The sequence below is a fragment of the Schistocerca piceifrons genome, chromosome 11 (genome assembly GCF_021461385.2).
Source record: "Schistocerca piceifrons isolate TAMUIC-IGC-003096 chromosome 11, iqSchPice1.1, whole genome shotgun sequence".
NCBI classification, from domain to species: Eukaryota; Metazoa; Arthropoda; class Insecta; order Orthoptera; family Acrididae; genus Schistocerca; species Schistocerca piceifrons.
The window spans coordinates 43045987-43073186 of record NC_060148.1 but is presented as its reverse complement, the minus strand read 5'-3'; the positions used below and the strand labels follow the sequence as shown (position 1 = coordinate 43073186).

The following is a 27200-nucleotide window of genomic DNA, read 5'->3' as shown; positions in this document are numbered from 1 at the left end:
AAATGGGCAAAGAGGCGCTGAGGAAATATAAAAGAAAAGAAAGTAATCACAAATTATTTTGTTAATAAAAGGATGGATGAAGGAGCAAACAAGGAGATTCTAAATTAGATCAATATTTCTTCACATGTAAAAATATGCACTAAACTTCTATGGGATATTACAAGAATAGAGTCAACCAGATTAACCAGGTAAGTTGTGGAGCTCTACAAAACCAGCAGTAAAGCTAGAATACAGACAATGGAACTTGTCATGACAGTAAAGACGACTTGAAAAAAGCAGGGATAACACAACAGCCAATGTTCGACAAATTTCATGTCTCTACGCACACCTTTTAATGAATACTTTAACTCACTCCATACCCCTAATGTGGAGCCAGAACAAAATGGGTGAATGAATGGATGAAAAACATGTTTACCACTAAATTCTTTTTACACTGTACAAGTTGAACCCACATTAGAAATACCATATTTGTTGATTTCTTTGCCATTTATGCAATATGTGTTTGTATAAGTTCAGCCGTGACGGAAGTGGTGCAGATAGCAATGCAGTGTGTTGTATTGAGTTCTATTTAAACTGATGCATTATTCAAAAGAGTGAAGTACAGATGCAGCTTGATTTCGAATTACTCAATTTAATACAGGTACCAAAAATCAGCTGACAGTGGGTGAGTGAATGATGAAATAAAGAAACATTTATATTTAAAAAAATTTTAAAGCTGAAATGGCAAAATGGTTTTAACCTTAAAAAAATTTACTTTGGCAAGGAACCCATACACACAAGACAAGACAGATTCTTCTAAAGTGCAACATGCTCTAGAAAAATAATTACAGTGCAGTAAATATGATGGAAAACGTACATGTGCAAATTTTTTGATTGGTTTGTATCTGTGACCTTTTATAGGCAACTAGTTTTATTTTGGAGGCATCTTTTCTATGCCATTCAACAATATTATTCAGCCATCTTTACACCATCCAATGCCTCCTCCCTTCTGTAGTATTGTTCTTCATCACACGATTATTGATTTCCTGGTCAGAACTTTTTCCAATATTGTAATAATTATTGTCATACTTTTGCTCACAGTTTACCAGGTAAGCAATTGCCCATATTTAATAAGTCCACTGAAATGTTACATTTGTGAAAGTTTCTACACTGCACAGTATTGCATCACCAGTTAACTTTAGCAACATTTTTCTGCCTCATATAATCTCTCCCACTCTCTTTGGCTGCTTCTGTCGAAGCTTCATGCACCTATAAAACTGATTTTGCAGTGCTTCATTATTTGCAGCAATTCAGCTGAACAGAAGAGAACTGACAATAAAAAGCACAGCTATTACAAACTGAGGAATACTGAGTGTTTACAATTTTTTCCTTTTTTACAAAACTAGAAAATAAATGGACCAAGTTGTTGCAGCCTCTGTAGAGAAGGCTGGAATGTCTCAGGCTGAGAACCCACAGATCAGCACCTGCAACACAGTAACAGGGAAAACAAACAGCCACACATACTGGATTTCAAACATTCAGTTTACGTGGTTGTGGGAAACATACAAGCTGTGTAAAGGGAAATTAAAGAAACCTTTGGAAAAGCTCAGAGGGCAAACTCATATTTAGCAAAGAAAGGAAGGCTGAAATGTGGAAGAAATATACAGAGGCAGTAGATGAACATGATATGGGAGATATGACATTGTGAGAAGAGTCTGACAGAGCATTGAAAGATGTAAGTGAAAACAAGGTACTTGGAAATAGATTAAATTCCCCCAGAAATACTGAGCTCCTTGGAAGAGTCAGCCATGACAAAACTATGCTGCCTGGTGTGCAAGACATATGATACAGGTGAAATACCCACAAACATAAAGAAAAATTTTATAACTGCTATTTTTTAAAAAAAAAAAAAAAAAAAAAAAAAAAAAATTATTCTGATTGTGAAGCGAGACGAAAATTTAATAGTCATGGGTGACTGGAATTCGAGTGTAGGAAAAGGGAGAGAAGGAAACGTAGTAGGTGAATATGGATTGGGGGACAGAAATGAAAGAGGAAGCCGCCTGGTCGAATTTTGCACAGAGCACAACATAATCATAACTAACACTTGGTTTAAGAATCATGAAAGAAGGTTGTATACATGGAAGAACCCTGGAGATACTAAAAGGTATCAGATAGAATATATAATGGTAAGACAGAGATTTAGGAACCAGGTTCTAAATTGTAAGACATTTCCAGGGGCAGATGTGGACTCTGACCACAATCTATTGGTTATGACCTGTAGATTAAAACTGAAGACACTGCAAAAAGGTGGGAATTTAAGGAGATGGGACCTGGATAAACTAAAAGAACCAGAGGTTGTACAGAGATTCAGGGAGAGCATAAGGGAGCAATTGACAGGAATGGGGGAAATAAATACAGTAGAAGAAGAATGGGTAGCTTTGAGGGATGAAGTAGTGAAGGCAGCAGAGGATCAAGTAGGTAAAAAGACTAGGGCTAGTAGAAATCCTTGGGTAACAGAAGAAATATTGAATTTAATTGATGAAAGGAGAAAATATAAAAATGCAGTAAGTGAAACAGGCAAAAAGGAATACAAACGTCTCAAAAATGAGATCGACAGGAAGTGCAAAATGGCTAAGCAGGGATGGCTAGAGGACAAATGTAAGGATGCAGAGGCCTATCTCACTAGGGGTAAGATAGATACCGCCTACAGGAAAATTAAAGAGACCTTTGGAGATAAGAGAACGACTTGTATGAATATCAAGAGCTCAGATGGAAACCCAGTTCTAAGCAAAGAAGGGAAAGCAGAAAGGTGGAAGGAGTATATAGAGGGTCTATACAAGGGCGATGTACTTGAGGACAATATTATGGAAATGGAAGAGGATGTAGATGAAGATGAAATGGGAGATACGATACTGCGTGAAGAGTTTGACAGAGCACTGAAAGACCTGAGTCGAAACAAGGCCCCCGGAGTAGACAATATTCCATTGGAACTACTGACGGCCGTGGGAGAGCCAGTCCTGACAAAACTCTACCATCTGGTGAGCAAGATGTATGAAACAGGCGAAATACCCTCAGACTTCAAGAAGAATATAATAATTCCAATCCCAAAGAAAGCAGGTGTTGACAGATGTGAAAATTACCGAACTATCAGCTTAATAAGTCACAGCTGCAAAATACTAACACGAATTCTTTACAGACGAATGGAAAAACTAGTAGAAGCCAACCTCGGGGAAGATCAGTTTGGATTCCGTAGAAACACTGGAACACGTGAGGCAATACTGACCTTACGACTTATCTTAGAAGAAAGATTAAGGAAAGGCAAACCTACGTTTCTAGCATTTGTAGACTTAGAGAAAGCTTTTGACAATGTTGACTGGAATACTCTCTTTCAAATTCTAAAGGTGGCAGGGGTAAAATACAGGGAGCGAAAGGCTATTTACAATTTGTACAGAAACCAGATGGCAGTTATAAGAGTCGAGGGACATGAAAGGGAAGCAGTGGTTGGGAAGGGAGTAAGACAGGGTTGTAGCTTCTCCCCGATGTTGTTCAATCTGTATATTGAGCAAGCAGTAAAGGAAACAAAAGAAAAATTCGGAGTAGGTATTAAAATTCATGGAGAAGAAATAAAAACTTTGAGGTTCGCCGATGACATTGTAATTCTGTCAGAGACAGCAAAGGACTTGGAAGAGCAGTTGAATGGAATGGACAGTGTCTTGAAAGGAGGATATAAGATGAACATCAACAAAAGCAAAACAAGGATAATGGAATGTAGTCTAATTAAGTCGGGTGATGCTGAGGGAATTAGATTAGGAAATGAGGCACTTAAAGTAGTAAAGGAGTTTTGCTATTTGGGGAGCAAAATAACTGATGATGGTCGAAGTAGAGAGGATATAAAATGTAGGCTGGCAATGGCAAGGAAAGCGTTTCTGAAGAAGAGAAATTTGTTAACATCCAGTATTGATTTAAGTGTCAGGAAGTCATTTCTGAAAGTATTCGTATGGAGTGTAGCCATGTATGGAAGTGAAACATGGATGATAAATAGTTTGGACAAGAAGAGAATAGAAGCTTTTGAAATGTGGTGCTACAGAAGAATGTTGAAGATTAGATGGGTAGATCACATAACTAATGAGGAAGTATTGAATAGGATTGGGGAGAAGAGAAGTTTGTGGCACAACTTGACCAGAAGAAGGGATCGGTTGGTAGGACATGTTTTGAGGCATCAAGGGATCACCAATTTAGTATTGGAGGGCAGCGTGGAGGGTAAAAATCGTAGAGGGAGACCAAGAGATGAATACACTAAGCAGATTCAGAAGGATGTAGGTTGCAGTAGGTACTGGGAGATGAAAAAGCTTGCACAGGATAGAGTAGCATGGAGAGCTGCATCAAACCAGTCTCAGGACTGAAGACCACAACAACAACAACATTTCAAAAAAGGCAAGTGACAGGTTTGAAGGCAAATGACAGGTGTGATAATACTGAACCATAAATTTAATAATTCATGACTGCAAACTACTGGCAAATTATTTATAGAAGAATGGAAAGAATCATACAAGCCAATTTGGAGGAGAATATTCTCTTTGCAGTTGCTAAGACAGCAGGAATAAAATTCAGGATGCAAAAGCTTACAGTCAGTAAAGAAACCAGAGTATAGTTATAGGAATTAAAAGGTGTGAGAGGAATGAGTCAGGGTTGCAGCAAACCAGACTGCAGTTACAAGAACTGAAGGACACAAAAGGAATGAGACGAGGTTGTAGCCTATCTCCCAAGTCACTCAGTTTGTACATTGAGCAACAGAAAAGGAAACCAGACAATTTTGGACAGGGAATTAAAATTTAGGGAGCAGACAAAAAATTGTTGTTTATTGATAACATCATAATTGTCTCAGAGACAGCAGAGGACTAGGAGAATCAGACGAATGGAGTGGATAATGCCTTCAGAAGAGGCTACAAGGTGAACACCAACAAAAGTAAAGCAAGGCTAGTGCAATGTAGCCTAATTAAAAAAGGAGGGGTCAGGAATATTTTATTAGGAAATGAGACACTGAAAGCTACAGATGAGTTTTGCTATTTGGGCAGCAAAATAACCAAAGCAGACACGATGTCAAATGTAAATAGGATGATAAGTTTTCCCAAAAAAGAGAAATTTATTAACATCAAATACAAATTTAAGTGTTACGTCAGTCTGTTCTGAAAGTATCTCCCTTAAGTTCCACCCTGTATAGAAGTTTAATGTCAATGATATCGATTTCTGGGAAGAGACATGGTGCTATAGGAGAATTCTGAAGATTAGATGGATAGACTGGAAAACCAAATTATGGAAAAACCAAATTATGGAAAAAAAGGAAATTTATGGCACAACGTGACAGAAAGAGCAGTTTAATTGCGAGGGCTTAATCCTGAGGCAGCAATGAATTGTTGGAGGGGAGAATCTGCAGGGGAGGGAAGGAGAAATGGTAGAGCTTTGCTGCAGAAATAAGGCTGATACAAACCTAATCTCAATCTCTTTTACCATGAGAAGGCATGTTGCATATTTTATACTATTTTCATTATGTTCAGTCATGTATAACTGAAATTCATATCTACATCTACATCCATATTCTTCAATCCACTGTGAGGTGCACGGCAGAGGATACATAACATTGTACCAGTTATTAAACTTTCTTCCTGTTCCATTGATGTATGGAGTCCAGGAAGATTGATTGAATGCCTCTGTGCACGCAGTAATTATTCTAATCTTATCCTCACAGTCCCTGTGTGAGTTATACATTTGGGATTGTAATATATCCCTAGAGTAATCATTTAAAGCTGGTTCTCGAAACTCTGTCAGTAGACATTCTGGGGATACTTTACACATATCTTTGAGAGTCTTCCAGTTCAGGTCCTTCAGTATCTCTCTGACAATCTTCCATGGATTAAACAAACCTGTGATTATTCAAGCTGCCCTGCTCTGTATACAAGGTGACAACTATTGAACTATATGAAAAAAAGTTAAATTAATTACAAATTATGGCATGCATACACTCTATTCAACATGTAAATGTCACTGCAGATATTTGGGTTTAGGTTATGACATGTTTGATATGTCTGCCAACATTGGCGATGATGTGACGCAGATGAATAGCAAAATTGTACATGATTTGCTGAATTGTCTGAACTTTGATGCTGTTGATGACCTCCGAAATGGCATTTTCCAGCTCGGCAATGGTTTTGGGGTTATTGTGTACACCTTGTCTTTAATATAGCCCCACAAAAAGCAGTCACATGTTTTCAGATCCAGAGAACCTGAATGAGAGGAATGAGGCTCATGCCAGTGGCCTATGGGTACTCCAGAGCCAGGATGGGGTCCCCAAAGTGCTCCTCCAGGGCATCAAACACTCTCCTGCTTCCATGAGGTTAAACTCTGTTTTGCATGAACCACCTCCTGACAAAATAAGGATCATTTTAGATAATGGGGACAAAATCGTTTTACAAAACATTCACATACTGTTAGGTAGTTACTGTGCCAGCAAGAGATACGGCACCGATTATTCCACGACTGGGCATTGCACACCAAACAGACACCCACTGAAGGTGAAGAGACTTCTCGATATTGAAATGCAGATTCTCAGTCCTCCCAAATGCACCAATTTTGCTTACTGACGGACTCATCTAAATGAAAATACGCTTTTCTGTTAAACCGAACAATATTCAGATTGAAGTCCTGTTTGTCAGTTCTGTGGATAATAGTGCTGGTGAAACACAACCACTGTTCCATACCCTTGGGGCTTAATGGCTGACGGGTTTGAATTTTGTATGGGAAGAGACGCATGTTTCAACAACAATTCTCTCCGGTTGGTCCCCACCTGTTGTGCAGCTCATCTGATCAATTTCCTGTGGCCGGTTTGAAACACAACACACGTATCCTCGATGTTTTCAGCCTCTTTCGATGACCGATATTGCCGGCGCTGTCTTCACGACACTACCCATTCTCTCAAATTTGTGAATCAAATTCTTGATTGTTAGCACACTTGGACTAGTTGTCTTCAGCTTGAACTCGGTTGCAAATTTCCTTCGGACCACAGCTGGGGTGTTATTGCTCGTATGGTAGGCCTTTACAAGTGCTATACACTCAGGCACGCTGTACTGTGACATTTTCATGTGCAAATGGTGAAAGACCTGTGTGTATCCACATACTAATTCCCATCATGCCCTGCAGCCAACCATGTAAATAGCTGTCAGAATGTATGTTCAATATCTCCTGTTAGTCCTGTCTGGTATGGGTCCCACACATGAGCAATATTCTTGAACCAGCCATACAAGTGATTTGTAAGCTATCTCCCGTGTAGACTGAATGCATTTCAACAGTATTTTACCAATGAATCAAAGTCTAACAGCTGTTTTACCCACAAATGAGCCTGTATGAACATTCCATTACATATCCCTACAAATCGTTACAACCAGGTATTTGTATGAGCTGGCCAATCTGAACTGTGGCTCATTGATATTATAGTAATAGGATAATGAGTTTTTTCATTTTGTCGAGTGCAAAATTTTACATTTTTGAACATGTAGAGAAAATTGCCAATCATCTCTGCATCACACTGAAATCTTATTAAGATCTAACTGAATATTTATCCCACTTTGTTTCAGATAGTACTTCATTATAGATAACTGCATCATCTGCAAAAATCCTGATTTTTACTATTAATATTGTCTGCAAGGTCATTAACATACAACAACAGCGTGGGTCCAACACACTTCCTTGGGGCACAACCAAAATTACTTCTGCATCTGACAACAACTCCCCATCCGAGATAGCATGCTGTGTCCTTCTTACCAAAAAGTCCTCAATCCAGTCACAAATTTCACTTGATACCTCATATGATCATACTTTTTACAATAAGCAAAGCTGCAGTACTAAGTCAAATGCTTTTCAAAAATCAAGAAATATCACTTCCACCTGGTTTCCTTGATCCAAAGCTTTCAATATGTCATGTGAGAAAAGTGAAAGTTTGGTTTGAAAACCATGCTGTCTGGCATTGAGGAGGTCATTCTATTCAATGTACATCATTTTGTTTGAGCTCAGAATATGTTCTAAGATTCTACAACAAATTGATGTGAAGGATATTAGATGACATTTTTGTGGATCACTTCTACTACCTTTCTTGTAGATAGGTGTGACCTATACCTTTTTCCATGAACTGGACACAGTTTTTTGTTTGAGGGATCTACAATAGATTATACTTAGAAGATGGGCTGACTCAGCCAAATTCAGTATAGAATCTGACAGGGATACCATCGGGCCTGAAGCTTTGATCAGCTTTAACAATCTCAGCCATTTCTTAACACCACTGGCACCAATACTTCTTTCATTCATCTTTTCAGTGGTACAAGGACTGAATTGGAGCAATTCTCCTGGGTTTTACTTTGCAAAGGAAATTTGAAAATGTAGTTAAGCATTTCAGCTTTTGCTCTGCTACCCTCAATTTCAGTTCCTGTCTCATTCACTAGGGCTGGACGCTAACTCTGTGCATTAACAGCCTTTACACAGGAACAGAATCTCTTTGGTTTTTGTGAAATGTCATTTTCACAATATTCTGCTATGGTAGTCACTGAAGGCATCACTAGTTGATATCTTGACAGCCAAATGCATTTCATTCAGTATCTATCTATAGCCCTACTATTTGTTTTGCACCTATTATGCAGTAATCTTTGTTTGTTTAGAAGTTTCTTTGCGGTGACTGTATATCATAGAGTTTCCCTAATGGCAGTAAATAGACAACCTTGACATAATTTACTTTTAGATATGCACTGTGAAGTGTTGGATGAAAGTTCAGCCTATTCCCCTGGCATGTTTCACTCAGACTTGCATTTCTTCTTAAAATTCAAAGTTGCTCTTGTTCATCAGCATTTTTCACCTAACACAGAAACAACTCCAGCTGTGGAAGAGAACCCTTCCAATGGTACACTACAAAGATGAAATTTCACTGGATGAAATATGTTAATGTTAAAGAAGATTATGTTGAAAAACATTCTGGAAACATAAATGCACGTTTTTCAGTATGAGGCAGAGAACTTTCGAGACCTCCCTCCTATCTTCACTGATTTCATCTCTACTGGTTACACTTATTACACATTTCAGTTAATTCTGAAGTCCATTATGAAGTGCACAGCAGAAGACACAGCCCACTGTACCACATATTTACATTTCATCCTGCTCCATTACCTCATACAATTCTGTCTGTATTATGTCTGAAATGCAAAGTCTTTTTTGTGAGGTAAGGGAGATTGTTACACACAGAGAAATAATCCATTTTAAAAATGACATTCCTACAGCGTGACTATATCAAAACTATGGAAATGCTGGAAAGGCATTATTTCAGTGGATAAAAAGTGATATTATTGGTTTGTCCCATGCATGATATCTTTATGTAATTACTGATGCAAGGGGATGGGAGATTGTCACCCCCAAGGAAGTTGCATCACAGGAATGCCATTTTTGAAAATACTGCAGTGAATGGAAAGAGTAATGACTCAAGAAATAAACTCTGGAATTTTGGTGTATGGAGTTATTACTCCTTCTATGAAAACAGGCAACAAATGTTCATTATATTGAGGTATTAAGTGGTGTGATTCATTACCATTTGGAAAGCAAGTATTCATTTATTTGCATACCATTTATATATATATTTCTTTTCACACATTTTGTAATTCTTCCATGAGGTCTTCCATGAGATCCTATAGCTCTGATATTTTGCTTTCATGGACTTTTACATGCTTGTAGTATTGTGATTCTTCACTGAATAACTGTCTATTAAAGTTGGAAATCTGCTGCTTGCTTTAGAAAATATGTTGCTCTGACATCCACAAATCCACAAAAATATTTATATAATAGGGCACCAGGTGGTGGTGATGAAAGGACTAATGCACATATAGCTGAGCACGACCTCACAAATTAAGTTCTGACACAGGTAAACAAGAAAAATTATCCAGTCAGTATACTCTGTGACCTTGCTACAGTCTGTGACATCATGCCTTCTACAAATGGCATCTAACCTTCAGAATAGAAAGTAGAGGGTCACACTGGTGCACTTAGACACAAGAACGAAACAAACTTGACAATTGTATAACATCAAATGTGGGTCCCATAAATGACAGTACCAGGTCTGTTGTTTATCTTAGGTCAAATTATGATGATCCCTCAAGTACAGGGAACAAAAATTCATGGTCACATGCCATGTGGATTCACCTTTCAGCTCACAGCAGTCCCCACTGTACTCTGTCGACATCACATTGGGGCGACGTGGTGGCCATCTATGCCATTGAGCGGCTCCTCCTGGGTCTTGGTGTCTGCAGCTGGTCCCACACCATTGGACAGGTCACCGGCCACACGTGTCAGCTGCAGCGAGTTGGAGCCCTGCACACAGATATATACTGGCTGTAGCCACTGACTGTACTAGAGCCAAATATGAGAAACTTTAAACTGTCAATATTTTATGGAACTTTTCCAAGGCCTTCAGATGCACAGATCATTTAATTCTACAAGAGAAACTATAAAATGTTGCATTGTGAATAGAGTCTTGTCTCAAGGACAGAAAACAGACCACATTAACAAATTGTAATACAGGAACAAAACCAAATTCACAGTGAGAGAAACACTAAGTATGGAGATCCACAAGGTTCAGTATTTGGCCCACTACTGTTTTGACCTAAATAAAACGTGATATATTGTTGAGCAATATTTCTGAGCGTTTTGTTATGAGAAATCCATGCTATCCAGTGGCTTGTTACAGAATAACTGCATCTAGTTTGACACTTTACACAAATTTTTTTCATATCTGGATTGGGCTGTGCACTAAGCTTTTATTTGATTCAGCTGCTATATTCGGGACCTAATTGTTAAATATTGTATATTGTACTGTCATGGTAAGCTATTTGGACGTCACTTATAACTCCCTGCAACTGACTTTACGAGAATATAATGATTTCAAAGCAATCTAATAAACAGGACATTGAACTTACAGAGACACAGAACTACACTGTCCACTGGTTGTAGCTTTTCTGATCTGGTATGAAGATATTATGATATGGTTTGCCATCCATGTGAGAATATTTCATTATAGCATCACTGTATTGTTCCTTCCACTGCATTCAGTGAACCTTCACACTAGATGTATTGGCCAACTCGATCCATATTACTCTGCACTACTGTTAACATACAGCTAACACTGCCAGAAAAGAAACCTGAGAAAGTACTGAGCTGTTTGAAAAGCCAGCTTGAGGGCAAGGACTAAAGTGGACATTATTGACATTGGCAGCAAGAACTGTGAGCAAATTGAACAAATTTGTTTCCAAACAAGACACACAGTGCATAAAATAAATGTTGGGTTGCAAATGTCTATGATATGCAGACATTTGCAGCACAACCACATCACAATACCTTCACAGCAGGCCAGAAAAGCTACACCCAGGCCTATCACTGAAGCCTGTTTGTGTACAGTGTAGTTTTGCCTTTCTTTAAGGTTACAGTTCTGTTAGTTTGGTTACTCTGAAATCTTCTTCTTCTTCTTCTTCTTCTTCTTCTTCTTCTTCTTCTACTACTACTACTACTACTACTACATAAGCCAGTTGCTGGAAGTTATAAGTGAACTTTAAGTAACTTTCAACAATAAGTACAATGTAGAGTAGTTAACAGTAACTTTCTGAATATAGTGGGTAAGTTAAATAAAAACTTAGTTTCTCCAGGGAATTATCTAATTCTCTTAGGAAATGGCTTTCAAAGACTGCTATCTGAAATACACCTCTATGATACTGGAAAGGTGGAGATTCAGTCACTGAGTAAATAAGTGAAGACTAAGAACTCTCAGGTACATGATGGATTATCTAGCGGAATACTAAAGCAATGTGCTGCCTATGTTGGTCCAGTACATGGCCAAATTTGTAATTCTTCTTTTAGGAATGTTTAGTTTCTGAATGATTAAAGAACATAACAGTGAAACCACTTTATAAAAAAAAGAGAGAAAAGAATAATGGAGACAAATTCACATTTCAGTGCCAATGGCTTTTCAGAAGAAGTTTAAAAAAATTAATAAGTAGCAATAATATTTTGTCTAATTCAAGTAATTGTGCAACTGGGAATTTGCAGAAGTGACTTTATACTGGCTGACAAACCCAGTGACTGTACATGGTTGTGCACGAACTGACCTCTGCTCTGTAGCAGCAGCTATTTACAGATGCATATAAATCTGTCTTTACAGAACAATAAATTATGTATAAGATTTTTGAAAACATAGTCAGTGATCTTAAAAGTAGTTAAAATCAGGACTCTTTTAAATTTTAATTTTAATAAACTATGCAGTTGTTGAATTTCAACAGTAACATAAAAGACAGAAAAGTAGAGAAAACATATATACATTAAGCAATTAAGTTATTTTGATTAACAACTAGCTGGATGCACAAAAAACAGCACATGTAGCTGGTTCTGGTTTTATGAGCAAAATTTTAAGCGTGTACTAGGATTGTGTGGAAGAAAACATTGAGATTTGAGGGGTCTCACTAAAATACATCATCCTGGTGCTGTAGGGAACAGAACACCATGTTATAGTAAAAGTAGCTTCTTTTCCACATTTTCAAAGGTCCAAACGAAAAAATTTTACTGTGCAATCAAGTTTTGAACACAAGCACAACTGTTCAGAAGAGGAAAGTTTACACTTTTATCACAAATGCAATGTAGAATGAAATGAGTCAGTTCTTAATTGAAAAAGCCAGAGAATCTGAAATCTGTTCAATACTGCCCCACCTACCACAAATGAAAAGAAAGTTTCAGGTAAACCCTAGGTATTTTTTGGCATAGACTCCAAATCTGCGATGAAATGAAGATTTCCATTTGAAAATAAAAAATTGACCACTGCATTGTGGGAATGGAAGTTAGTGGGTAGCACATATATATACAATCCAAATGGTGCTCCGTATATCTAAAAGAATGCCTATTCACTGTGAAGTAGCACTGAAGGATGCATCAGAATGCATGGTAAGCGCATGCCTGTAGCATATACCTCTATGTAACACACAGATGGGAATGAGAGGACACATTGGGCCATATCTCAACAGATACTGGTTTCTGAACACATCTTTTATTCCATTTTTGACCAATATTAGCTCCTATAGGTATATGTAACAATTTTCTATAATACCCTGTATATGCAATGGGTGACATCACAGTAAGTGGAGGAACTGTACCTCACTACATTCTGCCATGTCTAAATATAATATGTCAGGCTCTTACTTTCTCCCCATTTTATTATCAGTTTCTTGGTAGTTCTCCTTTTACCTTAAGTTGCTTTGTTTGCAGAAATATTGAGCTTTTCGGTCACCCCGACACCGCTATATGCGATCCAACATGACACACGGCATTTCCTGTAAGCTCAATCTCTCTGGTGAGCGAGATGACCTTCGACAAATGATCGGCATATATAGTGGAGCCATTCTTCTGACTCTCAGCATCCATTAAGTCACAGAGCATGTTGTGTAGCTACATCATAGAAGCTGAGTTGTCTGATCGGCCCCAGTGGGGTCACAGCAGAATGGCTCATGTGACTTTTTTTAAAACTAAGTGCCAAGATTAGTCTCTTGAGAGCCATTTAGGCCACTAGACTAAATACATTCTGCAGTCGAGAAAGACACTTTATAATTTAATAATAAAATTAAATAAATTAAGTTTAATAATAAAGTTAAGGACAAAAGAGATAAAGCTAGTGTTCTTTATCCCACAGAATCTTGGTCAAACACATGTAAATAAATAGTATGTGGCCTGTGAAAAGTACGACACTGCTGGTATATATCGCATCAGTTGTGACAATTGTCCTGCCAGGTATGTGTGGCAGACTGGCAGAGGGTCTGCTATTACGTTTCGAGAACATGATATTCTGAGAAATTTGAGGTCTACTTTAAGTAGCCACTTATGTGATTCTGGCCACTCCATAACAGGTGTAGTCAATAATTTAAAGGTCTTACACAGAGAAGTGAAGGACTAGATCTTTAAAGGACGAGATTGAAATTATGTGGAGTCTAAAGCTATACCCCAAACACATCCTTAACAATCAGCTGGAGTTAAGACGTTAAAATATACTGTCTAACTTTGATTACCTTTCAAAGATGTAGTGTCATATTTGCTTGGTTATTGATCCTGGGCTTGTTGTTACATGTTCTTACATCTGGTCTATTTGGTTTTACAATTTTTTTGCCGACATATTTTATAATTTATATGATTATGCTGTGTAACAGAGGCCTCAAACATTCCCAAGATATTTTGATTGAATAAAAATGTTTGTAGCTTTCCCTGCTATGTGCACGGTGATGCTAGTGCCCTCCATGATACACATGAACACACTGGCACACTGAGCAGGCTGAAGCATTGCTGTCTGCAGCTTCCCAGTATGAAGTGAGGATTCATAACCAGATTATATCTGAAATTGACTGCCTAATCACTTGTCAGGGCATCGCTCAGCTGGAGACAGTGCTGCCACTGTTACCACTGCCACTCACCCTGCCCCTCTCCTCACGAGCAGCGCCCTCCGGACTGGCGGCACGAAGAGGTCGGGGTCTGGTGGCGGCACGCTGCGGTCCCCCTCGCAGGCGATGCCCGCCACCCACGACGCAACGGCGCCCACGACGAGTGTCAGCAGGAATCCCAGCACGACGACCCACAGGTACGACACGCGGTACAGGTAGAAGTACTCGCTGCAATGTGGGGGATAATACGTATTGTCCATACGTGTAACATGTGGATCCCAGGAGTGGGGTGCGTGTGACATCACGATATAACTGCCGATGTTCTTGTTGTGGTCTTCAGTCCAGAGACTGGTTTGATGCAGCTCTCCGTGCTACTCTAACCTGTGCAAGCTTCTTCATCTCCCAGTACTTACTGCAACCTACATCCTTCTGAATCTGTTTAGTGTATTCATCTCTTGGTCTCCCTCTACGATTTTTACCCTCCACGCTGCCCTCCAATACTAAATTGGTGATCCCTTGATGCCTCAGAATATGTCCTACCAACCAATCCCTTCTTCTAGTCAAGTTGTGCCACAAACTCCTCTTCTCCCCTATTCTGTTCAGTAGCTCCTCATTAGTTATGTGATCTACCCATTTAATCTTGAGCATTCTTCTGTAGCACCACATTTTGAAAACTTCTATTCTCTTCTTGTCTAAACTACTTATCATCCACATTTCACTTCCATACGTTTCTACACTCCATACAAATACTTTCAGAAACGACTTCCTGACACTTAAATCTATACTCAATGTTAACAAATTTCTCTCCTTCAGAAATGCTTTTCTTGCCATTGCCAGTCTACATTTTATATCCTCTCTACTTTGACCATTGTGAGTTATTTTGCGCCCCAAATAGCAAAACTCATTTACTACTTTAAGCGTCTCATTTCTTAATATAATTCCCTCAGCATCACCCAATTTAATTCGAGTACATTCCATTATCCTCGTTTTGCTTTTTTTGATGTTCATCTCATATCATCCTTTCAAGACACTGTCCATTCCGTTCAGCTGCTCTTCCAGGTCCTTAGGTGTCTCTGACAGAATTACAATGTCATCGGCAAACCACAAAGTTTTTATTTCTCCTCCATGGATTTTAATTCCTACTCCAAATTTTTCTTTCGCTTCCTTTACTGCTTGCTCAATATACAGATTGAATAACATTGGGGATAGGCTACAACCCTGTCACAGTCCCTTCCCAACCACTGCTTCCCTTTCATGCCCCTTAAGTCTGCAATCTGGTTTCTGTACAAATTGTAAATAGCCTTTCTCTCCCTGTATTTTACTCCTGCCATCTTCAGAATTTGAAAGAGAGTATTCCAATCAACTTTGTCAAACACAGGCTTGCCTTTCCTTAATCTATTCTCTAAGATAAGTCATAGGGTCAGTATAGCCTCACATGTTCCAACATTTCTACTGCCAATACGGAATTTTAATTGAACGCTACTCTTTCCGTTTACTAAACTACCCCATACACTGTGCATTTTTTCATACTTCCATCCTTTTATTCTCAGGTGATGCTTCATTCCACTATTATGAGCCACATTTGAATGTTTTCTGCATATTCTTTACTGATTTTATGTTAATCTCGTTTTATGAGACATTGTATTTCATTAATAGTTGCTTGTAGGTGGAAGGTACACAGTGTTTCAATAGCTTTTCAATAAATTATTAGGAACAGTATAAATGTATTGAAGTACTCATATATGCAGAAATGTTAAGAATAATCAAGAAGTTAGTATTGATTAGAATGAAAGCAGTTGCTGACGTGTGTGAATATTACCAGACTATCAGTTTAGTAAGTCATGGTTGTAAAATACTAAAACAAGTTCTTTACAGAAGAATGGAAGAACTGGTAGAAGCTGACCTGGTGGAAAGTTTGTATAGATTCTGGAGAAATGCAGCAAAATATGAGGCAATAGTGATCCTACAACTTATCTTAGAAGATACATTAAGGAAAGGCAACACTACATTTACAGTATTTGTAGACTTAAGAAAGCTTTTGACAGCCTTGACTGGAATGCTCTCTTTTAAATCCTGAAGATAGTAGGGGTAAAATACAGGGAGCAAGAGGCTATTTACACCATGTGGAAGATATAACAGTTGGGGGAATAGAGGAAAGCAGTCATTGAGTGAGTGAGGCAGGATTGTAGGTCTATCACTAATGTTATTCAATCTGTACATTGAGCAAGAAGAAAAGGAAACCTAAGAAATATTTGGAGTAGGCATTAAAGTTCAAGGAGAAGAAATAAAACTTCTGAGGTCTGTCAATGACAGTGTAATTCCCTCAGAGGCAGCAAAGGCCTTGGAAGTGCAGTTGAAAATTATGGACAGTGTCTTGAGAGGAGGATATAAGATAAACATCAACTAAAGCAAAACAAGGATAATTGGATATAGTTTAATTAAACCAAGTTATGCTATGGGGATTAAATTAGGAAATGACACACTTGAAACAGTAGACGAGTTTTGTTATTTGGGCATCAAAATAACTTAGGATGACTGAAGTAGAGAGGACATAAAATTTAGACTGGCAATGGCAAGTAAGGCGTTTCTGAAGAAGAGAAATTATGTTAAAATTGAGTATCAATTTAAGCTTTAGGAAGTCACTTCTGAAGCTATTTTTATCAGTGTATGTAGCCATGTTCGGAAGATAGAGTTGACACATGAAGAGACTAGAAGCCTCTGAAATGGGGTGCTATAGAAGAGTGTTGTAAATTTAATGCCTAGATTGTGTAACTAATGAGGAGGTACTAAATACAGTTGGGGGGCACAACCGCACTAGAGGAAGTAATCGGTTGATAGGAGACATTCTGAGATACCAGGTGATCAATTCTGTACTGGAGGGAAGTGGGGGTGGGAGGGAAGGGGGCTGTAAAAATCATACAGGGAGACCAAGACATGAACAGAGTAAGCAGATTCAGTAGGATGTACGTTGCAGTAGTTACTCAGAGATGGAGAGTCTTGCACAGGCTAGAGTAGCATGGAGAGCTGCATCAAACTAGTCTCTGGACTGAAGGCCACAACAACAGCAATAACAAATAATAATAATAATAATAATAAATAACAAAATATATGTTCACATTTTGTGCATGTCCAGGTGTGCAATGGGAACATGTGGTGATAAACACTGGAACCAATCCTTATATCGTTCAGTGTAATAGCATCGGTGCTCTTTTTACACACTCGTGATCTACAGCCTTAACTAAGACAGGTAGTGCAAAGCTGATCTTCACTAATTTTCTCTTTTAGTTCCAGGTGAGAACATAGGAAGGCAGGTTGTGGTGTCGACACTGCATTATCTGTGGCTAACATTATCCCAGGCTGAAGTTATCGCTGAATTGTTACTCGATATTTTATTAAAAAGATTTATGAATATAAGTCCTATATGCTATGGAAGGTAGAAAGTGTACGAGATGTGGCAGTAGCTGCTCCATGCCTGCTCGGGTGACTTTTGGCACCCACTGTCCACAACCTCCTCACTGCCCCACTACTACTGCAGGCCGACACCACCGTGGACAGTGAAGCTCTTGACACTGTGCTTCCAGGTGACCAGCTGAGTTGCGAAATGCACGTTCCTGTATGATATTTCAACAACAGATACAGTTGTCACCTTTGGGAGCTGCTAGCTGGGTCACTATGCATACTTGCTGCCTGGCCTACAACTGGACCGAAACACTGTCTACGTCACACAGTTATTCGTAGCTGAGACTGATTCCTAGTGCCAGTTACACACTGTGATCCTCTTTTGTTTTTCAGAGACCGCACTGATATTCCGTGAAATGCAAATGCCTTCAGTGTTTACCACCCCTGGTGGGCAAGGTGCCCAGCCTTATTTAAACTGCTATCTCCATCCCAGTTTACTAAACTTTTTGGACTTCTTTGTATTGCTAGAATCCTTAATTACAGTGTCCCAGAAACTTTGTGTTTACACGAGGACACTGGCCTTAGAGCATTTCATCTTGAGATTATATCAGAGGCAGTGCTCAGCAACAACTGATTTGCCAAGCTGTTTTAGTTGGGTGTGCCAGTGAACCTGTTCTCAATTGTTCTACTAGTCTGCCCAATGTAAGATATGCTACATACACTTGACCTTCTGAGAAGAACATCATCTCTAATATTGCAAGCCACATTGCTTATCTTTGTTGACGTGAGTGAAAGACTGTGGATGCCATTTTCCATACAGGCATACTAATTTCAGTAGATATTGAGTAATTATTTGTATGTAACCTCCCCCCCCACCCCACCCCCACCCCCCTGTAATAATAAATAACAAAATATATGTTCACATTTTGTGCATGTCCAGGTGTGCAATGGGAACATGTGGTGATAAACACTGGAACCAATCCTTATATCGTTCAGTGTAATAGCATCGGTGCTCTTTTTACACACTCGTGATCTACAGCCTTAACTAAGACAGGTAGTGCAAAGCTGATCTTCACTAATTTTCTCTTTTAGTTCCAGGTGAGAACATAGGAAGGCAGGTTGTGGTGTCGACACTGCATTATCTGTGGCTAACATTATCCCAGGCTGAAGTTATCGCTGAATTGTTACTCGATATTTTATTAAAAAGATTTATGAATATAAGTCCTATATGCTATGGAAGGTAGAAAGTGTACGAGATGTGGCAGTAGCTGCTCCATGCCTGCTCGGGTGACTTTTGGCACCCACTGTCCACAACCTCCTCACTGCCCCACTACTACTGCAGGCCGACACCACCGTGGACAGTGAAGCTCTTGACACTGTGCTTCCAGGTGACCAGCTGAGTTGCGAAATGCACGTTCCTGTATGATATTTCAACAACAGATACAGTTGTCACCTTTGGGAGCTGCTAGCTGGGTCACTATGCATACTTGCTGCCTGGCCTACAACTGGACCGAAACACTGTCTACGTCACACAGTTATTCGTAGCTGAGACTGATTCCTAGTGCCAGTTACACACTGTGATCCTCTTTTGTTTTTCAGAGACCGCACTGATATTCCGTGAAATGCAAATGCCTTCAGTGTTTACCACCCCTGGTGGGCAAGGTGCCCAGCCTTATTTAAACTGCTATCTCCATCCCAGTTTACTAAACTTTTTGGACTTCTTTGTATTGCTAGAATCCTTAATTACAGTGTCCCAGAAACTTTGTGTTTACACGAGGACACTGGCCTTAGAGCATTTCATCTTGAGATTATATCAGAGGCAGTGCTCAGCAACAACTGATTTGCCAAGCTGTTTTAGTTGGGTGTGCCAGTGAACCTGTTCTCAATTGTTCTACTAGTCTGCCCAATGTAAGATATGCTACATACACTTGACCTTCTGAGAAGAACATCATCTCTAATATTGCAAGCCACATTGCTTATCTTTGTTGACGTGAGTGAAAGACTGTGGATGCCATTTTCCATACAGGCGTACTAATTTCAGTAGATATTGAGTAATTATTTGTATGTCACCTCCCCACCCCCCTGTATCTCAGGAGTTGATTACAAAGCCCACTCAGTGTACCAATCCAACTAACCTCTATTTCAATACACTTCTTGTAGATGATATAATTCTGCAGCAGTGCTCTCATGATATGACACTACACGAGGAAGGCTTTGTTGCAATGCCCATAGTTCGTAATAATGGCACAGTACAATGAGCCTACACCTGTGTAGTTCTGGAGTACATCGGATAGTGATTCAGCTGGAACTAATGTATAAAGTAATATATCTTTTGTTATTATAATATTTTGTAACAATAGCAAAGTGTATTTCCTTAGTTTTAATTTATTGATTTATATTGATGTTTGGGGACCCATGTTTCTTATGTCACATTTAACTATATTCCTTTATTTCTGAAAGCCTATGCCTTTGTATTTTGAGTTTCCAGGATGAAATACTGATAACCATATGTGAAAAATTATGTTCCCACTTATCAATTATCAGCAGAGAATTTTGGTCTTATCAATATTTAAAACTGTTAAAACCCCATTTTAAATTTATTGCATCTGACACTAATTGATTATTCAAGCTTAACAAAACTTAAATCACTATTTGGTTAAAGTATTATACACATTCCATTTGTGAACAAATATTGATATGAGTGATACTCTACAATCCATCTTATATCTTTGGTTTATGTTTCTCTAGCAGGAGGTAGTTGGCAGTGAGCTGTGGAGAAAGGAACCCGTTTTGTAACTGTGTTGATGATCAGACATGTGGAGGCAAAACTGCAACTTCTCTCCATTGCACCCATGTGAAACACATTGTTTATGTGTGAACAAATCTGAAAAACTGAAATTTATTATTTTATTTATTTCTTTATTTTTTTTTTAAGAATTTTATTTTATACCTGATTAGATAATTCTGAGAACATGACAGAAATGCATTGTTGACTATTTTATTGCATGAATGAATTGTGCTAGTATACTGAGACCAAGAAGGAGAAGGATATATTGTTCTGAAACGTTGTCAAGATCCAGACACCCTTTTGATAAAATCATACCCCATTTTTTTCCAGACAGCAAGCAAGAACAACAAGTACAACAATGTACTTATGATTAGTGTTATTCTTAACTATTTATTGTTCACTATGTTAATGAAATATTTCTAGCACCTGAGCCCTGCAATTTCTTTTAGTCAACTCTACATATCGTGTCCACAGACAGACGTGTAACTTTTTATTGCAACAGTTATTCAAACATATTTTAATCATACAGCAGGACACGGTGGCTTTAGAAGACCCATTACATACCAGCTAGCAAAATATCTGGGACACCAAGAGAATGTGTATTTCAGAAAAAATTGTGTCATCTCAGTAAAACAAACATGTGAAGCAGTGCAGCAGGAGCTAGGAGTCAAACTCAGCTATAAATAGTGGTGTAATACAAATTTTAACATCATTCTTTACAAAAAGATATCTCCAAGTCAAAAACAAAGTCATATTCTATACGAACATGGGAACATGTCTTTCAGCACCCATGTAAGGAACTATAATCTGGGAACTTCCCTCCATTACTCAACAAAATAGACCAATTAGTACAAAATAAGTCATTAGGTGGAATCCTTGGGAATCTCTGTGCACCCCCCCCCCTTCCTTCCCTTCCAAATTGGGGCATCTTTACATTCTCACTGTGCACTCAGAGCTGTGAGGAGCGACGTGACGCGCGGTCGACAGGTGTATTACAGACGCTGTCCTACAGATCTGTGCAAAACTTCATCAGGGTTTCACTGTGGTTTCCTTTTTTGCAACTGATTGGACCTTACTTTCTGAATAGCCCTCGTATGACTTTCTTAAAAAAAAAAAAAAAAAAAGGTAAATCAAGTGTGGAATGTAACAACATTATGAAAAAGATAATTGCAGTCTCTGGCTACTGAGACCTGACTTGGTTTGTGGCCTCATCAGACAGAGACTGCTGTCATGTGTGAGTGAGCCCCATTTGAATGTCTGTGTGTGGGGGGGGACGTGCGCCCAATGAGGTCTTGTTGGCCAAACCCTCATTTTCTGGTGCCTGTCTGCAACTCAGTATATCTGCTATATGGTGAGTAGCAACTATACTTTTCACAATACTGTTATTAAGAAATGAGATTTATGAAGAAGAATCTAGACCCCAAAACAGGTTCTATGTGCTATTAAAAATTACATATCAATAAGCAAAGTTTTTCCTCTGTAGCATGGAACCCGTGAGGTGTGGAACTAACAACTTATGACCCAAACCTTCCCCCAAGGGGATCAAAAGAATGTGTGCCTTCAAGGTTATAAACTAAATATTTTAATGTCATGCAGGTGATAGCAAAGGTGATATAATGTGTGAAAAAAGGGAAAAAAATTGAATTTTGTGAGAGTCCAGGCAGCAGGTACACTTATCAATACATCTCACGTCAACTGAAGAAGATGACTGCATCAGTCGTTGAAGTATCGTGTGGAATAATGGAACTGACAACTCTGCTGAGCACCCAAAAGTACAGTGTTAATTTATGACGCTGCGGAAATGTTTGAGGAGATGCTGCGGCCGACCTTGGGTCCTGGGTGGGCGGCAGCGGTGTGGCCGTTATGTTGAAGTCGCAGCCATCCGTCCTCGTGGGCAGCCTTACTGCGTCCGGCCGGGGGACGCCGAAGCCGACCCACATGGAGAAGGCGAGCCCTGTGGCCAGGCCCGTTATGGCTCCCTGCAACACCGTCACGTAGCAGTAGGCCTCAGTGGGAAGAGGTGATGAAAAATAGTCAAAAGAGTCTGCAGGCATCTGAGAAAAGTTTACGTCGCTCTTTCAGTTGACGGTGAGCAGAAAGAACTGAAGGATGAGAAAGCCTCGTGGGCATCTGTAGATATTTATGCAATCTGGGCAAGACTAATACTGCCATTTCTGATACCAAAGTATTTGGGAAATTCGTGTCGATTGTTAAGAAAAGTAACGAGGAAAAATGTCACTGATTACTACCCTTAAAAGTGAAGCAACGGGAAACGAACTTAACCATGCAGTGGGTTCACCATTTTTCGTAACACAAGCTGGCATACGGTATACTTTGTACACTTGTAAAGAGTAGTGGTCTTTATGATACCGAGATTAAGATGTGTGAGCAAAATCATTGTTTAATCTTAGTTTGATTACACAACCGTATAATAAACTTACATACCCTTGCTAAAGCATTGCTTAACTAAACTATAATGAAATAAACTTTCATTACGTCGATCTGTTGCCAAGGATAGGTGTTACTTCTCGGTAATGACCCATGGTATACAGCTGCATCAGACCCCAACCAACCAATTATTTGATTACTAATTAACTCGTAGAGAACAGCTTCATTAGGGGGTTTTGCTGCTAGCTCACCATCTGTGTCACTTTCGTGCGTGACCCATGAATTTTTTTTGTTTCCTAACACGCTGTTTATTTTATGTTACTGCTAATCACTTGGACATATGTCAATCACCAACCTAGCTGATGCAAAAACGAAGGAATTGGTATAGCCCCACAACTGTGAAACAACAATGGAATAGTGCAAAACAGTGTCATTTGTGTTGGCGGACTTTTTACTGATTGCTGCCGCTTAATGATGTTGGCAAAGATACGGACATTCTATAGTTCACAAAGCTGACCATCAACTGAGCTGTGTGTTAATAAATGTGAAGAGAAACGAACACATTGTTCCACAGTGTTGGGATATCATTTAATAACAGTGCACCACATTCAACTATCAAGCAGCAGAAGGTGCAGATGTTTATGTGCAAGTTCGGTAAGCTAAAACTGTTATATGACATATACTGAGCTGTTACAATTCTCGCAATGTCTGTCTCAGTTTCACGGATGGCTGCCGTCAGGTCAGTAAGTTGACCTTAACACTGGAATAGCAGTCTTGCATGGCTAAAACTGGTGTCTCATGCGTCAATTCCTTTACAGATACAAAGCGAGCTGGTGCATTGGTTAGCACGCTGGACTCCTACCTGGGAGGGCCACAGTTCAAATCTGTGTCTCGTCATCCACATTTAGGTTTTCCATGATTTCTCAAAATGAATCCAGCCAAACTCCAGGATGATGCCTTTGGAAGGGCATAGCAAATTTTTTTCCACATCCTTGAACATCCTGAGCTTCTGCTCCGTCTATTGATCTCAATGTTGACTGGATTAAATACTAATGTTTCCTTCCTTTCTTTCTTTCTTCCTTCCTTCCCTTCACACATGTATTGCATATTCTCAGGACCCTCCCAAGTCCTGGTTTTTCAGAACTTTTGCTACAACTGGTTTCGAGATTTCATTTTATAATCATTCTTAGTATTATCTTCGGACAGGTGATATGAAAGCCTACACAAGCTATCATCCATTTTTTAACTGAGTGCTATCAGGTTCCCTCCTTTTATAATACCTTTTATCTTTCATTTATTCACACTTCTATCAGAGTACTGCTCATCCTAATTGACAATTATTTTATAGACCGATCTAAAGCAAAAGGGCTAGTCATTGCAGTTGGCACTATGGCACTATTAGTTCCTTTCTCAGGGAACAGAGATGGATAGATTGGGGAATGTTAGAAGGAGGGGTAGCTCACCTGGACACCAGAATGAAAAGGAGCCACTGATTGTGACAATGAGGGCAGAGAGGATGAAGGAGGGAAAGGGAAACTTTTCTGAAAAAGAGAAATACCTTAATTTCTAACACATATTTAAGTAAGTTTTTTCTGGAAGAATTTGTTTGGAATGTGTCATTATATGGAAGTTAGACAAAAACAATAAACACTACAGACAAAAAGAAAATAGAACGTTTTCAAAATGGGTGCTACAGAAGAATGCTAAGAGACATGTGGGTTGTTTGGATAATTACGGAAGAGGTACCAAATCAAAATGGAGAGAAAATAATTGTGGCACACCTGAAAAAAGATCAGATGAGTGGTACACATCTGGAGGCATCAAAGAATCATCAGTTTGGTAACAGACGGTAAGTATGGGGGACAGAAATTGCAGAGGGAGACCGAGGCTCAAACACAGCAAGCAGGTTCAAGTGATGAAGGTTGCAGTCATTAAGCAGCTTAGACATGACGTGTTTGGGGAGAGCTGTATGTAACCAGTTTGTTGGTGATGTTCAGTATGTAATGGAACAGCTCAATAGTATCAGTGAAGTATGTGATAGACTCCTAATTTCCTTTATGGTACAACAAGATATCTTCCACAATTTTTTTGGATTACAACATTAAAAAATTAGTGTAACATTCACACACAAACTAACAAAAATTTATATAAGGAAAAATATTTTCACACAAATAATGTAATTTTAAAACTGTCATGCATATTTTGTGCATTCATGTAACTAGAAACATTCTCCCCCTCCTCCTCCTCACCATCACCACAATTACTACTACTGTTGGCATTAATATTGGATACTGAACTACAAAAATTAAAAATTAATTATAAATGAAATATGCAAGAAGTTGCTTATATTTACGATGTGATTGATACTTACAGCAAGCAATATCTTTGGATGTTTTGGACCCACTGACCCTTGGCGAGCAGCACCAGTTACAGTCTGACATGTTTTGGAAGTAAGTTTCCGTGTAGCATAAAGGCAAGGTGCATTGTGTTGTACAGGATGCGACAATTCAGATAGGGATTGTGAGGGTAAGATTAGAATAATTACTGCATGAACAGAGGCATTCAAAAATCATTCTTCCTGCAGTCCGTACGTGAATGCAGTGGGAAGAAAGCCTAATAACTGGTACAGTGGGACATACCATCTGTTACGCACTTCACAGTGATGTGTATGGTAGAAATATAGATGTAAATTATCAGTAAAGATTGAATGAAATGTGGAGAAAAGAAGTAACCTGCCTGTTACAGATCCTTTAATATAGTACACACAACGAAATTTGAACCCTAAAATCTCTTCCGCATCTGTAGATGCCTTGTGCATGGCACAACAAACCCTGATAATGAATTAACACTGAATGGCAGATAAAACAAAATCATTTATTTCAACACTGACAGAAAAACAGGTCTCATGTCGTCTCTTGTATTTACTTCTGAGAACACTGAGGGGTAATGGTACAAACAGATCACTGTGGGAGTTTGTCAGGCTTGCTATGTCTCATCTGCTTTACTTCAGTTATTTCATCACAGTGCCAATAACAATAGATAAGTGAGTTCACTACCGGTATATCTCGGCATCCCAGTTCTACACACCAGACCTCTCTAGCAGAGTCTCTGGCGAGGCAGCAGAACGAGGAGTACGTACCGGCTCGTTGGCGTGGGGCAGGAACATGCCGAGCGAGAAGAAGCCGAGCACGGGTCCGCCAACGGCGCCGAATATCGTGAGGCTGGCCTGCAGCATGCCACCCAGGAACTGCGCCATGAATGCCAGTCCCAGGAACAGCAGTCCGAACACCAGTGCCAGCAGCTTCCCCACAAGCGGCGACCGCGACTCCCCCAGCGGGTGGCCCCGGTACCGCACGTACAGTGGCTGCCGAACACCGCAAAACTGCGTCACCGTTTCGTCATGAACGGCAATCGCACAGCTGGCTAGCGACCATGTACGCAGAGCCCCTGCACTAACACAGTAACTGATACCTGTCTCTGCAATGTTCCGGCGGTGGTCTCTCGGCAGTCTGTTCACGGTATCGTGACAGTAATCCGTGTTTACACCGACAGGACAAAATTGTGAGGCCGCTGCCTATTGCCAGATTCAGTGCAGCCTGGTGCACTGTAGGTATGTGATGTGAGAACAAGTGGCTATGAGCACTGTGGAAACTGCACAGTTCATTGGATTTTGGCGTACTGCCGTCATTAGCATCTACGGACAGTGGTCGAAGGGTGGTGGAATCGCAAGTCGGTGACAAGGTGTTTAATGTCTGTGCCAGTTAACAGAGTGTGGAGGTCTGTGGCTCGCCTGCTCTGTGAAGAAGCACGGATGGCAGTCTTAGCGATATCTGAACGAATTCACCATACGCAGCGAGAACTAGCGGAAACTAGCAGTAAGCTCTTACATCTCCATTTATACATCAGTAACACAATGCAGTGTTATGACTGGAATGAGGTGGACTGTAACATTCAGGACCGTGGAGATCAGTGCAGAAATGGCAACTAATGGGCAATAAGAGGAAATTCCATGGCCTACAGAAAGGCAGAGGTGAAACATCAGTCGCTGGCAACTCTCAAACTGTGATTAACATGTCTGGGAGAGAATTAACAAAATAGGAACATTCAGTTCTGTCGAAAGGAGGCAACTTTCCAGTCACGCCACTAAAGGTTCCTAC

The 27200-nt window shown here is 39.5% G+C and overlaps 1 protein-coding gene across 1 annotated transcript; it reads right to left on the bottom strand.

The window, feature by feature from the left end:
• Window positions 1-763: 763 nt before the first annotated feature.
• LOC124720083 (putative sodium-dependent multivitamin transporter) lies at window positions 764-26230 on the bottom strand. Its single transcript, XM_047245358.1, has 5 exons — window positions 26183-26230; window positions 22483-22634; window positions 14502-14696; window positions 10207-10374; window positions 764-1463 (listed from the first exon to the last, which is right to left on the bottom strand). The coding sequence occupies exons 1-4, from the start codon at window positions 26207-26209 to the stop codon at window positions 10353-10355; spliced, it is 396 nt and encodes a 131-aa protein (XP_047101314.1). The 5' UTR covers window positions 26210-26230; the 3' UTR covers window positions 764-1463; window positions 10207-10352.
• Window positions 26231-27200: the final 970 nt, after the last annotated feature.

Coding starts and splice junctions, on each gene's coding strand:
- LOC124720083 (XM_047245358.1), bottom strand. CDS start 26,209: ATGTTCCTGCCCCACGCCAACGAGCCG. Junction 22,635..26,182: donor TGCCCCACGCCAACGAGCCG/GTACGTACTCCT, acceptor ACGGTGTTGCAG/GGAGCCATAACGGGCCTGGC. Junction 14,697..22,482: donor CCGCCCACCCAGGACCCAAG/GTCGGCCGCAGC, acceptor CCCACATTGCAG/CGAGTACTTCTACCTGTACC.